This window comes from Entelurus aequoreus, linkage group LG13 (genome assembly GCF_033978785.1).
Source record: "Entelurus aequoreus isolate RoL-2023_Sb linkage group LG13, RoL_Eaeq_v1.1, whole genome shotgun sequence".
Lineage (NCBI taxonomy): Eukaryota > Metazoa > Chordata > Actinopteri > Syngnathiformes > Syngnathidae > Entelurus > Entelurus aequoreus.
In genome coordinates, this window is record NC_084743.1 from 17,767,877 (window position 1) to 17,783,604 (window position 15,728).

Genomic DNA, 15,728 nt, shown 5'->3' on the forward strand with positions numbered 1-15,728 from the left:
TCTAGTGCAAAAATGATTTTAATAATTTTTTTTTACTATGATTTTTATTATTTGTAAATTAATTAAAAGGTCAGAAATAAGTCTTTTTAACTCCATAGTAGACACACATAAAAATGCCTGGTAAAAAAATGTTTTAATCCCAATTAAAGTAATTATGTTTATTTTCATTGTATGCTGAATGTGGCATATACAATGTATGAAGTACATAAATAACATATAATTAAACAAAATATTTGATAAATATTAAATACATTTTCACTCATCTATCTGGTGCAAAAATTATGTTAATATTTTTTTTACTATGATTTTTATTATTTGTAAATTAATTAAAAGGTCAGAAATAAGTATTTTAACTACATAGTAAAAACATATAAAAATGCCTGGTAGGAAAAAGGTTTTAATCCCAATTAAAGTAATCATGTTTATTTTCATTGCATGCTGAATGTGGCATTTTGTTCATACAATGTATGAAGTACATACATAAAATATAATTAAACAATATACTTAATAAATATTAACTAAATAATACATTTTCACTCATCTATCTAGTGCAAAAATTATTTTAAAAATTTTTTTACTATGATTTTTATTATCCATCTATCCATTTTCTACCACTTGTCCTTGTTTGTAAATGAATTAAAAGGTCAAAAATAAGTCTTTTTAACTACATAGTAGATGCCTGGTAAAAAAAAACATGTATATTTAAATGTAAAAAATACATTATTACTTGAAGTCAGCTAAATAGTAGGAGGTGTTTTTACATGACAGCAAATGAGAAGAATTCATGGTTTGATAATAAAGTCCTATTCATCATGAAATAAAGCTGTGGAAATGGAGTCATGTGACATTAGTGACACTAGGAAACGTCGACATGTTTGCTCTAAATGCATCATTTGATAAATCCCAGCAGCTTGGAAATGTGTCTGCGTATCTCCGGCAGCTTCATGCCGTACACCAGAGGGTTGAGAAAAGGCGGAATAACGACAAACTCCAGGGACAAAATGACTGCGGCGAAGGGGTTCATCTCCTCCAGGTCGAACCTGCTGAGGGCGATGTCGCAAAAGGCCGTGATGGAGAAGATGACGAAGGTGACCACGTGCGCCGAACAGCTCTGGAAAACTTTGCCTTTAAACTCGGCCGAGCGTCTCCAGCAGGCTTTGATGATGCGGGCGTACGTGTACAGCACGAAGAACAGGGGACAGAACGCGGTGGTGACGGTGACCATCATACCCACCACGTTGTTGAGCGTGGTCGGAACGCACGACAACTTGACCACGTTCCAGTTGGCGCAGAAGATTTTCTGTATGCGGTTGCCGCACAGAGGCAGCGAGGCGGACAGGTAGATGCACGCGGCCAGGAAGAAGGCGGGCAGCAGCCACGCCAGCGCCGCCAGCGACAACGCCCTGGCGGCGGTCATCCTCGTGTGGTAGTGCAGCGGCTGGCACACGGCCACGTAGCGGTCGTACGCCATGACGCTGAGCGTGGTCATCTCGTTGCAGGCGTACGTGTAGACGAAGTAGATCTGCGTGAAGCAGGCCGTGCGCGAGATCAGGTGGCGGTCGGACAGCAGGTCCAGGAGGAGTCGGGGGAAGAAGCCGGTGGAGCCGTACAGGGAATTGAAGGACAGGAAGGCGATGAAGATGTACATGGGATCCTGGAGGCTCTTCTCGCGACCGATCACCAGGATGATGACCAGGTTGGCGCACACAATGAAGCCGTACAGCGCCAGGCACACGGCGAAGGCCGGGTAGCGGTAAGGCCCGATGTGGACAAACATGGTCAGGTTAAAGTACGAGGTCGCGTTTTCCATCCCCGGTCCTGCAATCAAACCTACACGCTCATGACGCGGCCGGAAGTAACGCCCGCCTGCGGTTCCGCAGCGTCTGTGAAAAGGGTGAAAGGTAGCCGTGAAAAAGACGAGGGAGGTCAGCTTTGTGCGGACTTACCGATTCGCAACGAGTGCTCGTCATGTTCCACGCCTCGCCGCGTCTAAACTGTGAGCGCTCGCTCGCTCGGCTTTATGCTGCTTTGGACTGCCGTGCACTCTAGAGACTTCCCAGCATCCATCGCTTCTGACGCTCATTTTAGAGGCGGGCCGATCCGTTCAAGTGCCGACAGTAGTAGGGATGATGTTTGATAAGAAATTATCGAGTTCGAGCCTATTATCGAATCCTCTTATCGAACCGATTCCTTATCGATTCTCTTATCGAATCCAGATAAGTTGTTGTATATGGAAAATAACACAATGTTTGGTTTAACAAAAGCTCACTTTTATTTTGTAAGAAAAAAATAAAATAACATAAATATTGACTGTTGTTACCCAAAGTATATTAAGTGGGATTTTCAGTCCCTTGGGCACAAAACTGAAAATAATACAGCTCTCCAAAAAGTGCACTTCTGCTGCTATTGGAACATACTAACTACACACACAGGCAGACAGCTAAACAATCCAAGACGTCTAATAAAGTTCCAAAGCAGATTAATCCATTTAGGCTCTTTATTGTTGTTGATCTTGCTTTGTCTTTTCTTATCTTTACTTTTGTCTTGCACTGGACTGTTATTTTTTATTTTTGTTAAACTGAAATACACACAATGACAAATGTATAAGCTATGTGATTCAATTAACATACTCAAATGTAATACACAATATGTAAATATTAGCTTCACACAAATATACAGTACTATCGTCAAACAAATACTTCTGAGTGTTGAAACTATTTCGATGGTGGAAATACACGACTGGCAGCCATTTTAAGTCCACAAATCATCCAATGAAACAGTGCCCAAACATCGTTTTTCAATAAACATCTTAGTTTTAAATTGAACCACTTTCCACCTTAATATTGAGTTACATAAACAAGTTAAACAGTTTACTTACAGACTTATCTTTTCCAAGGCTTGTAAGAGCTAACACAACTTGTCTACTTCTCAAATGTCTCATGAACTGAACTGACTCGCCAACCCGGAAGTGGCCAGACTAATGACGCGTAGTATTTTCATATCGCCACAAGGTGTCAGTAAGAGTCTACAATCAAATGGGCATAACATTGCCCATTTAGGATTCGTTTCCAGGGATTCGAATAAAGAACCAACTCTTTTTCTTTACTATAGTGGTCTCAATAACGGGTACCGGTTTTCAAAAAGGGCTTTGAGTCCGAGGACTCGGTTCTTTTCTTATCGAACAACCGGGAAAACCGGTTTCGCGCATCATCCCGAGACAGTGCTGATACCAGGGTAGTCCCAGTCTTAGAGCGATAAAACCCTTGAAAATGTTTTCGCTTATTTTCGAGGGGTGCACAAAAAGTCGATTTACATCCCAATCACGCGCTTCTTATTCATCACGATTCTAAATCCTTTCATCAATTTTCTACTCCTTGTCAGTCTCTAAATCATTCATATTTTTAAAAAAAATCGATTTTAAAACACTAAACTTTTTTTTTTTTTTTAATAAGAATCACTTTTAAAAATATGTTATTGGGCCATGTCCGTGCATCTAGAACAGGCCTGGGCAATTATTTTACTCGGGGGGGCCAGATTTAGATAAAAAGTGTGTCTCGGGGCCGGTATATCTATTTTTAGGAACACTAATACAAAACCTCACAATTATGATTGAAAGCTAAAAACGTTATGACAGACCGCCTTAAAAAACAGAATGGAATTTGACATTTTTTTACTGAATGAGACACCCGGAATGTACATGAAAATAAAGAATGTGGGATTTACAACATTAACTATGAAGGATAAAACACTGAATATTGACAACATATTTTACAATCAAGCGAAACACAACCAAAATGCAACAAACAGGGAAATATGAACGCGAAGGGTAAAAAAAACAAAACTCCTACAATTTGAGATATCTCATAGTGACCAAAGTAACAAATTAGATGACCATAGTAACTAATTAGATGACCATAGTAACTAGAATATCATGCAGATTCCAAGCATTGAAAGACTTAGTATAGTTGAAGACTTACGGTCATTAGAAAACGTCACTGCACATCATAATGGCAGCTACACTTTCCATCTTAAACATCTAAAACAATTTTTTGGGAATGTCCGGCGGGCCAGATTAAAAAGCTCAACGGGCCGCATGTGGTCCCCGGGCCTTAATTTGCCCAGGTCTGATCTAGAAGAAGATTCTCTAACCTGTAACCTGTTTTGAAAAAATTTCATGATACTTAACGTAAATTCCAGACTATAAGCCGTTAATTTTTTCCTACGCTTTGGCCCGTGCAGCTTATAAAACAGTGAGGCTAATTTATGGATTTTTCTTCGTTGACAACCATAATAAAAATAGTTTAAAAAAAACCAAATACAAGCAAATACACTGAAAAGGTGTCTCTTGTTTGTGCTAGGACGCCATCTTTTGGACGAGTTTGTTCACTGCAAGTGCTGCATTGTCCTTCCATTTAGTGCTTTGATTGATTGATTGATTGATTGATTTAAACTTTTATTAGTAGATTGCACAGTACAGTACATATTCCGTACAATTGACAACGAAATGGTAACACCTGAATAAGTTTTTCAACTTGTTTAAGTTGGGGTCCACGTTAATCAATTCATGGTAGTTTAGGCTGACCATATTCTGAAATCCCTAAAAGAGGACAAATATATGCGTGCCAAGGCGGGCAGCACGCCAAGACCGGGACTAGGGGAAAATTTGCCAATGATACTCGAACTTACTTCATAAGTAATATATTTATTTAAATAAAGCATTTTTTCTCCTATGTTGACAGTAGTGTTGGCGCTAGGAATTTTCAAAATGGGGTCCCAGGGACCCCATCAAATCATACAAATGGGGTCCCACAGTAAATTTTTGGGGTACCACTTTTTTGTAAGCATTTTGAAAACAAATGACAAATGTATGCATTATCCTGTTATATCTCACATTCTATGTTGTGTTTTGGAAAAAGGTTGTCATAAACGAGCTCTCGCCCTGCACAACTGTTTTGTGCTTTGTAGTGTCGATATGGGCTTGTAGATCTTTATTTGCCACAGATATACACGTTCCTGCTTTGCACACAGTGCATTCTGCTTCCCATGTGTCACGGCCAGGACCAAAACACAAATACTTTTTCCGCAAATCATCCGTGAAGTTGCATTTACTTTTCGGCATTTCTTGTTTTCATGTCTGTCTCCACTCACTAGCTCTCTCGCTCTGTGTCTCTACCCCTCCCTCACGAATGTTTCTGCGTGCGCACCTTCACAGCTTGTTTTGTTTAACCCCTTCTTAACTTAACCTTAGAGTCTAGGGTCGGCAACCTTTATCACTCAAAGAGCCATTTTGACGAGTTTCACAAATGAAAGAAAACAATGGGAGCCTCAAAACTCTTTTGAAATTTAAAATTAAATAACACTGTATACAAAGCTTTTTATTGCTTTGTGCTATGTTTAAACCAGGGGTCTTAGACACGCGCCCCGGCCCGCACTTTAATATGACAGTTTAAAGTCAGTGCGGCCCGCGAGATTTACATGAATGGCGTTCAACAGCGTCATAGTTGCCAATCCTCCCACTTTTCCCGGGAGACACCCGAAATTTGGGCGGGATGGCACTGCCTTTAGCGCCCTCTACAGCCTGCTTAAACAGCGCCACACTGTGAACCCACACCAAAAAAGAATGACAAATACATTTCTGGAGAACCTCCGCACCGTAACACAACATAAACACAACACAAAAAAATACCCAGAATCCCATGCAGCCCTAACTCTCCCAGTCTACATTATACGCCCCCCGCTAGCACCAAACCCCCCCCCGTGCGTCGGTTGAGGTTAGAGAGTTAGGGCTGCATGGGATTCTGGGTATTTGTCGTGTTGTGTTTATGTTGTGTTACGGTGCGGAGGTTCTCCAGAAATGTATTTGTCATTCTTTTTTGGTGTGGGTTCACAGTGTGGTGCATATTTGTTACACCGTCAGTGTAAGTTGTGTGGCTGTTGAGCAAGTATGCCTTGCTGTCTCCCACGTGTGCAAATTAAAGCTCCATACAACATGAGGCCGGGCTGGCATGCTGTTTGTGCAAGTAATAGAGGATAATATATGCAGTGCCATCACGGCACGCCCTTAATTTAGTTGTTAGGGGTTGCCGATCCCTGCCCAAGACGTACATTGCGACGTACATTGAAAATACACGCAACCCTAACTCAAAATGCCGGACATTTGAGGCATTTAAGAAACCCCGCCCGGACACCCCCGCAAAAGAGGACATGTCCGGGCAAAAGAGGACGTATGGTCAGCCTATGGTAGTTGAACCGGAAGTACAAGTGCCGTTCCATCTTCTAGATGTCAAAAGCATTTCTACTCGTACGGATTCTTCATTCATCACTCCAAGCAAAAGTTTGTAAGTTTTACAATACAACTAAAACAATTCTTACTTCAAGCAAAAGTTTGTAAGTTTTACAATACAACTAAAACAATTCTTACTTACTAAACCGCCCCATGTGTGATATCTGTAGGAGTGTTTTCATGCATATGTGTACGTGCTATCGTAATGTAATGCAATAGCGTTGTTAGCATTAGCTAATATGCTTTTTGTGTTGTTTCAGTTTCACAAATTCCTCAGTAAATTCACCAAAACGTCACCGTGGAGTTATTGAGTTTGTTTAGCTGATTGGAGAGTTAGCTTCCACAGCTAGTGGGTCCATGACGATGACTTCTGTTTTGTTTGATTACCCATTTTACTGCCGTGTTACAGACACTGTTTGCAAACAATTAAGCTATGTAAATAAACATATACAAAATATTTCTGGGTAATACCTCATTTCACAACGTATATATCTGCGGCTTATAGTCCGGTGTGGCTAATACATGTAAAAATATATTTCCTTCTATAAATTAGTGGGTGCGGTTTATATAGTTTGGAAAATACAGTATTTTACCAAAAGTTTGAATCTAAATCCGTGTTGAATCAAGAATGTATTCTAGATCGAATCGTTACGTGCCCAAATATTCAGACTATTATTATTTTCCCCAAATTTGTTTTTGTTGCGTTAATCAAATATCTACTGCGAGAGACGCTGGCTCAGGAGGTTATATTTACACTAGTTGAACACTGTTGAAAATAACAAGTTAACTCTTGATTAATCACAAAAAAAATCGAATTAATTAGGGCTGGACAATTAATTAGATTTTAATCACAATTTAAATTTTGGCTTCTCACAATCATAAAAATTTTATAATGGGAAAAAACTATTAACGTAAATATTCCTGAAATGTAACGGCGAAACGGATGAGTAGCGTATGAGTGAAAAAATATACATTTATATTTACATATATATATATATATATATATATATAAATATATATATATATATATATATATATATATATATATATATATATATATATATATATATATACACACACACACACACAGTATATACAGGTATATATATATATATATATATATATATATATATATATATATATATATATATATATATATATATATATATATATATACTAAATATAAATGATGAGCAGATGAGAGCTGGCGTAGGTGGAGAGCTAATGTTTTTAACATAGCTCTGTCGAGGTCCCGTAGCTAAGTTAGCTTCAATGGCGTCGTTAGCAACAGCATTGCTAGGCTTCGTCAGGCGGTACAGCATTAACCGTGTGGTTACAGGTCCAGTGTTTAACAGTAATAATAGTATTGTTGATCTTCGGTCTATCCTTCCAGTCAGGGGCTTATTTCGTCTGTTTCTGTATGCAGTTAAGCACGATGCTATCACATTAGCTTCGTAGCTAAAGTGCTTCGCCGATGTATTGTCGTGGAGATAAAAGTCACTGTGAATGTCCAATTCGCGTTCTCGACTCTCATTTTCAAGAGGATATAGTATCCGAGGTGGTTTAAAATACAAATCCGTGATCCACAATAGAAAAAGGAGAAAGTGTGGAATCTAATGAGCCTTTGTACATAAGTTACGGTCAGAGCGAAAAAAGATACGTCCTGCACTGCACTCTAGTCCTTCACTCTCACATTCCTCATCCACGAATCTTTCATCCTCGCTCAAATTAATGGGGTAATCGTCGCTTTCTCGGTCTGAATCGCTCTCGCTGCTGGTGTAAACAATGGGGAAATGTGAGGAGCCCTTCAACCTGCGATGTCACGCTACTTCCGGTACAGGCAAGGCTTTTTTTTATCAGCGACCAAAAGTTGCAAACTTTATCGTCGATGTCCATCCATCCATCTTCAACCGCTTATCCGGAATCGGGTCGCGGGGACAGCAGCTCCAGCAAAGACCCCCAGACTTCCCTCTCCAGAGCAACATTTGCGACTTCCTCCTGGGGAATTCCGAAGCGTTCCCAGGCCAGAGAGGAGATGTAATCCCCCCATCTGGTCCTTGGCCTGCCGCGGGGCCTCCTCCCAGTGGGACGTGCAACGAGGACCTCCCTAGGGAGACGCTCGTGAGGCATCCGCACGAGATGCCCGAACCACCTAAGCTGGCTCCTTTCCAAGCGAAGGAGCAGCGGCTCTACTCCGAGTCTCTCTCGGGTGACTGCACTTCTCACCCTATCTCTAAGGGAGATGCCAGCCACCCTTCTGAGGAAACTCATTTCGGCCGCTTGTAGCCGCGATCTTATTCTTTCGGTCATTACCCACACTTCATGACCATAGGTGAGAGTAGGAATGTAGATAGCTCGGTAGACCGAGAGCTTTGCCTTCTGGCTCAGCTCCCGTTTCGTCACAACAGTGCGGCAGAGAGACTGCAATACTGCCCCAGCTGCTCCGATTCTCCGGCTGATTTCCTTCTCCATCTTTCCCTCACTCGTGAACAAGACCCCGAGATACTTAAACTCCTCCACCTGGGACAGAGTCCTGTCCCCTACCCGGACTGTACAAACCATCGGTTTCCTGCTGAGAACCATGGCCTCAGATTTGGAGATGCTGATCCTCATTCCAGCCGCTGAACACTCGGCTGCGAACCGATCCAGTGAGAGCTGAAGGTCACGAACCGAAGGTGCCATCAGGACCACATCATCTGCAAACAGCAGTGATGCAACCTTTAGCCCCCCGAGACGTATACCCTCTCCGCCATGGCCACGACTCCGCCTAGAAATCCTGTCCATGAAAATCACAAACAGGATAGGTGACAGAGCGCAGCCCTGGCGGAGACCAACCCCCACTGGAAACGGATCCGACTTACATCCAAGCACCCGGACACAACTCTCGCTTTGGTTGTACAGAGATTGGATGGCCCTCAGCAGGGTTCCCCTCACTCCGTACTCCCTCAGCACCTCCCACAAGATCTCCCGAGGGACGCGGTCATACACCGTCTCCAAATCCACAAAACACATGTAGACTGGATAGGCATACTCCCAGGCCCTCTCCAGGATTCCCGCAAGCGTAAAGAGTTGGTCAGTTGTTCCACGACCAGGACGGAATCCACATTGCTCCTCTTGAATCTGAGGTTCGACTATCGGCCGGACCCTCCTTTCCAGTACCTTGGCGTAAACTTTCCCAGGGAGGCTGAGTAGTGTGATACCCCTGTAATTAGCACACACCCTCTGGTCCCCCTTTTTGAAAAGGGGAACCACCACCCCAGTCTGCCACTCCCTCGGCACTGTCCCAGACTTCCACGCAATGTTGAAAAGGCGTATCAACCAAGACAGCCCATCAACACCCAGAGCCTTCAGCATTTCTGGACGGATCTCGTCAACCCCCGGAGCTTTGCCACCGTGGAGTTGTCTAACTACCTCAGTGACTTCACTCCGAGAGATCGACGTCGATCCCCCATCATCCTCAGGCCCTGCTCCTATCAGGGAGGGTGTGTCTGATGTAGTTGGGTTCAGGAGTTCCTCAAAGTGCTCTTTCCAACGCCCCACGACTTCCTCACTTGAAGTCAGCAAAGTCCCATCCTTGCCGTACACAGCTTGGATGGTTCCCTGCTTCCCCCTCCTGAGGTGCCGTATGGTCTTCCAGAACAGCTTTGGTGCCGCCCGATAGTCCTTCTCCATGGATTCCCCGAACTGCTCCCACACCCTCTGCTTAGCCTCGTCCACAGCCACGGCCGCTGCCCTTCGGGCCCGTCGGTACCTTGCAACTGCCTCCGGAGTCCCCTGGGATAACATACCCCGGTAGGACTCCTTCTTCAGTCGGACGGCTTCCCTGACCACCACTGTCCACCAGGGTGTTCGAGGGTTACCGCCCCTTGAGGCACCTAAGACCTTCTGGCCACAGCTCGCATCTGCAGCTTTAGCAATAGAGGCTTTGAACATTGCCCATTCCTGTTCAATGTCCCCAACCTCCACAGGGATGGCAGAGAAGTCCCGCCGGAGGTGGGAGTTGAAGTCCTTCCGGACAGAGGACTCCTCCAAACGTTCCCAGTTCACCCGCACTACACGCTTGGGTTTGCCAGGTCTGTCCAGAGGTTTCCCCCGCCATCTAACCCAACTCACCACCAGATGGTGATCAGTTGACAGTTCAGCCCCTCTCTTCACCCGAGTGTCCAAAACATACGGCCTCAGATCAGCTGATACGATTACAAAATCGATCATTGATCTTTGGCCTAGGGTGCTCTGGTACCAGGTACACCTATGAGCATCCTTATGCTTGAACATGGTGTTTGTTATCGCAAGTCCGTGACTAGCACAGAAGTCCAGTAACAATCCACCACTCAGGTTCAGATCAGGGAGACCGTTCCTCCCAATCACGCCAGTCCAAGTATCACTGTCATTGCCCACGTGCGCGTTGAAGTCCCCCAGCAAGACTATGGAATCCCCTACCGGCGCCCCATACATTTATCGTCGATGTTCTCTACTAAATCCTTTCAGCAAAAATATGGCAATATCGCGAAATGATCAAGTATGACACATAGAATGGATCTGCTATCCCCGTTTAAATAAGAAAATTTCATTTCAGTAGGCCTTTAAATCCCAATTAAAGTAATCATATTTATTTTCACTGTATGCTGAATGTGGCATTTTGTTCATACAATGTATGAAGTACATACATAAAATATAACTAAACAAAATACTTACTAAATAAATAATACATTTTCACTCATCTATATAGTGCAAAAATGATTTTAATATTTTTTTTACTATGATTTGTATTATTTGTAAATTAATTAAAAGGTCAGAAATAAGTATTTTAACTACATAGTAGAAACATATAAAAATGCCAGGTAAAAAATTCAGATTAAACTAATTGTTTATTTTCACCGTATGCTGAATTTGGCATTTTGTTCATACAATGTATGAAGTACATAAATAAAACATAATTAAACAATATACTTAATAAATATTAACTAAATAATACATTTTCACTCATCTATCTATTGCAAAAATTATTTTAAACATTTTTGTACTATGATTTTTATTATCCATCTATCCATTTTCTACCACTTGTCCTTGTTTGTAAATTATTTAAAAGGTCAGAAATGAGTCTTTTTAACTACATAGTAGATGCCTGGTAAAAAAAACATGTATATTTAAATGTAAAAATACATTATTACTTGAAGTCAGCTAAATAGTAGGAGGTGTTTTTACATGACAGCAAATGAGAAGAATTCATGGTTTGAATAAAGTCCTATTCATCATGAAATAAAGCTGTGGAAATGGAGTCATGTGACATTAGTGACACTAGGAAACGTCGACATGTTTGCTCTAAATGCATCATTTGATAAATCCCAGCAGCTTGGAAATGTGTCTGCGTATCTCCGGCAGCTTCATGCCGTACACCAGAGGGTTGAGAAAAGGCGGAATAACGACAAACTCCAGGGACAAAATGACCGCGGCGAAGGGGTTCATCTCCTCCAGGTCGTACCTGCTGAGGGCGATGTCGCAAAAGACCGTGATGGAGAAGATGACGAAGGTGACCACGTGCGCCGAACAGCTCTGGAAAACTTTGCCTTTAAATTCGGCCGAGCGTCTCCAGCAGGCTTTGATGATGCGGGCGTACGTGTACAGCACGAAGAACAGGGGACAGAACACGGTGGTGACGGTGACCATCATACCCACCACGTTGTTGAGCGTGGTCGGAACGCACGACAACTTGACCACGTTCCAGTTGGCGCAGAAGACTTTCTGTATGCGGTTGCCGCACAGAGGCAGCGAGGCGGACAGGTAGATGCACGCAACCACGAAGAAGGCGGGCAGCAGCCACGCCAGCGCCGCCAGCGACAACGCCCTGGCGGCGGTCATCCTCGTGTGGTAGTGCAGCGGCTGGCACACGGCCACGTAGCGGTCGTACGCCGTGACGCTGAGCGTGGTCATCTCGTTGCAGGCGTACGTGTAGACCAAGTAGATCTGCGTGAAGCAGGCCGTGCGCGAGATCAGGTGGCGGTCGGACAGCAGGTCCAGGAGGAGTCGGGGGAAGAAGCCGGTGGAGCCGTACAGGGAATTGAAGGACAGGAAGGCGATGAAGATGTACATGGGATCCTGGAGGCTCTTCTCGCGACCGATCACCAGGATGATGACCAGGTTGGCGCACACAATGAAGCCGTACAGCGCCAGGCACAAGGCGAAGGCCGGGTAGCGGTAAGGCCCGATGTGGACAAACATAGTCAGGTTAAAGTACGAGGTCGCGTTTTCCATCCCCGTTCCTGCGATCAAACCTACACGCTCATGACGCGGCCGGAAGTAACGCCCGCCTGCGGTTCCGCAGCGTCTGTGAAAAGGGCGAAAGGTAGCCGTGAAAAAGACGAGGAAGGTCAGCTTTGTGCGGACTTACCGATTCGCAACGAGTGCTCGTCATGTTCCACGCCTCGCCGCGTCTGAACTGTGAGCGCTCGCTCGCTCGGCTTTATGCTGCTTTGGACTGCCGTGCACTCTGGAGACTTCCCAGCATCCATCGCTTCTGACGCTCATTTTAGAGGCGGGCCGATTCGTTCAAGTGCCGACAGTAGTAGGGATGATGTTTGATAAGAAATTATCGAGTTTGAGCCTATTATTGAATCCTCTTATCGAACCGATTCCTTATCGATTCTCTTATCGAATCCAGATAGGTTGTTGTATATGGAAAAAAACACAATATTTGATTTAACAAAAGCTCATTTATTTTATAAGAAAAAAATAAAATAAAATAAATATTGACTGTTACCCCCCTAAAAAAATAAAATAAATAAATATTGACTGTTGTTACCCAAAGTATATTAAGTGGGATTTTCAGTCCCTTGGGCACAAAACTGAAAATAATACAGCTCTCCAAAAAGTGCACTTCTGCTGCTATTGGAACATACTACCTACACATACAGGCAGACAGCTAAACAATCCAAGACGTCTAATAAAGTTCCAAAGCAGTTTAATCCATTTAGGCTCTTTATTGTTGTTGATCTTGCTTTGTCTTTTCGTATCTTTACTTTTGTCTTGCAATGGACTGTTTTTTTTGGGTTTTTTTTACTGAAATATACACAATGACAAATGTATAAAAGCTATGTGGTTCAATTAACATACTGACATTTAATACACAATATGTAAATATTAGCTTCACACAAATATACAGTACTATCATCAAACAAATACTTCTGAGTGTTGAAACTATTTCGATGGTGGAAATACACGACCTGGCAGCCATTTTAAGTCCTCAAATCATCTATTGAAACAGTGCACAAAAATCGTTTTTCAATAAACATCTTAGTTTTAAATTGAACCACTTTCCACCTTAATATTGAGTTACATAAACAAGTTAAACAGTTTACTTACAGACGTATCTTTTCCAAGGCTTGTAAGAGCTAAGACAACTTGTCTACTTCTCAATTGTCTCATGAACTGAACTGACTCGCCAACCTGGAAGTGGCCAGTCTAATGACGCGTAGTATTTTCATATCGCCACAAGGTGTCAGTAAGAGTCTACAATCAAATGGGCATAACATTGCCCATTTGGGATTCGTTCTCAGGGATTCGAATAAAGAACCAACTCTTTTTCTTTACTATAGTGGTCTCGATAACGGGTACCGGTTCTCAAAAAGGGATTAGAGTCCGAGGATTTGGTTCTTTTCTTATCAAACAACCGGGAAAACCGAGTTCGAGCATCATCCCGAGACAGTACTGATACCAGGGTAGTCCCGGTCTTAGAGCGATAAAACCCGTGAAAATGTTTTCGCTTTTTTTCGAGGGGTGCACAAAAAGTCGATTTACATCCCAACCACGCACTTCTATTCATCACGATTCTAAATCCATTCATCCATTTTCTACTCCTTGTCACTCTCTAAATTAAGGCCCGGGGGCCACATGCGGCCCGTTGAGCTTTTCAATCGGGCCCGCTGGGCATTCCCAAATAATTGTTTTAGATCTTTAAGATGGAAACTGTAGCTGCCATTATGATGTGCAGTGATGTTTTCTAATGACCGTAAGTCTTCAACTATACTAAGTATTTCAATGGTTGAAATCTGCGCTTATGGATGATATACCAGTTACTATGGTAATCTAATTAGTTACTATGGTCATCTAATTAGTTACTATGGAAATCTACGTCACAGCAGCTCAGACGAGGCACCAAGTAGTGTGGGCGGGAAGCGTTTCCACAGACGCGGAAGGAGATTTTCACAACATAGTTCTAAAGCTTAGTGATATATAGAATAGAATAGAAAGTACTTTATTGATCCCTGGGGAAATTCAGAAAATATCAGATGTCTCAGATTGTAGGTGGGTTTATTTTGTACCCTTCGCGTTCATAAGTGTAGAAAAAACGTAGCAGCTTATACTACGGAATTTACGGTAGTCAAGCACTTAGAGCAGACTCAGCCGGACTGCCTCTAGTTAATGTTGCCAAGCATTAACTAGGGGCGGTATAGCTCGGTTGGTAGAGTGGTCGTGCCAGCAACTTGAGGGTTCCAGGTTCGGCAATTCAGCAAATATAAATCAGATATATCAGATTGTAGGTGGGTTTATTTTGTACCCTTTGCGTTCATATTTCACTGTTTGTTGCGTTTCACTTGATTGTAAAATATGTCAATCGAAAGGGGGTGTGAGGTTCATATGTTGTCAATTAGTGCGCGAGAATTATCTTATCAGACAGAAAATAAGCAAATATCACCCTTATTTGAGATATTTAATCTTACTTATATTTCAGTTTTTGCAGTGTCGTTCACCACTACACAGTGTTTGTGTAGTGGTGAACGACATCATCCATGTAATATCAACGTGCAAACAGGACAGCAGTCGCAACTTGAGAGACTCTATTTTTTTTATTTTTTTTAACAGCCTCAAGTCGTCTTAAAACTCGTCAAGCTCAGAACAGCAGCACACTTCCTCCCTTCACAATAACAGCGCTCTGGGCAACATCCGGTCCAACGACGCTAACAAAATAAAGGTTTCAAAACAACTACCGGTACCTTACACAAGCTGAATGTACTTAAAGCACTTTTAAGATACATTTACAAAATGATTACCTAAGACATTGGTCAAAATTGTCCTAAGATGCATTGCACCAATAAATGTGAGGATTTTTGCATTTAATTAACAAACATTTTATTGAATTGTATTTATTACACAAAAAGCGTAAAAAACGTAATTTAAAAAACATTTTACGGGAAAAACTGAATTGTATTTTTGCACATTGCTATTGTTATTTAAATTATTTGTTGTTAGTATTTTTTTTTTTTACTTGTATATTTGCTACTAATTTCTATCCATGTTTACAGTTAAATTTTTTTTTATTAAATTACACTTCCATCCATCCATTTTCTACTGCTTGTCCCTTTCACTTAATCTTAGTAATTACTTTTTTGGGGAGCGCACATGCAACCACAAACACTAACAAGGAACAGTGTAAACCGAGGACCACCTG

The 15,728-nt window shown here is 42.3% G+C and overlaps 2 protein-coding genes across 2 annotated transcripts; both read right to left on the reverse strand.

Annotated features, from left to right (window-relative positions):
- Positions 1-889: 889 nt before the first annotated feature.
- On the reverse strand, positions 890-1,869 carry LOC133663715 (olfactory receptor 6N2-like). Its single transcript, XM_062068398.1, has one exon. It carries the CDS (start codon positions 1,808-1,810, stop codon positions 890-892), a length of 921 nt encoding a protein of 306 aa, XP_061924382.1. The 5' UTR covers positions 1,811-1,869.
- Positions 1,870-11,614: 9,745 nt separating this feature from the next.
- On the reverse strand, positions 11,615-12,535 carry LOC133663781 (olfactory receptor 6N2-like). The gene has a single exon (XM_062068488.1). It carries the CDS (start codon positions 12,533-12,535, stop codon positions 11,615-11,617), a length of 921 nt encoding a protein of 306 aa, XP_061924472.1.
- Positions 12,536-15,728: the final 3,193 nt, after the last annotated feature.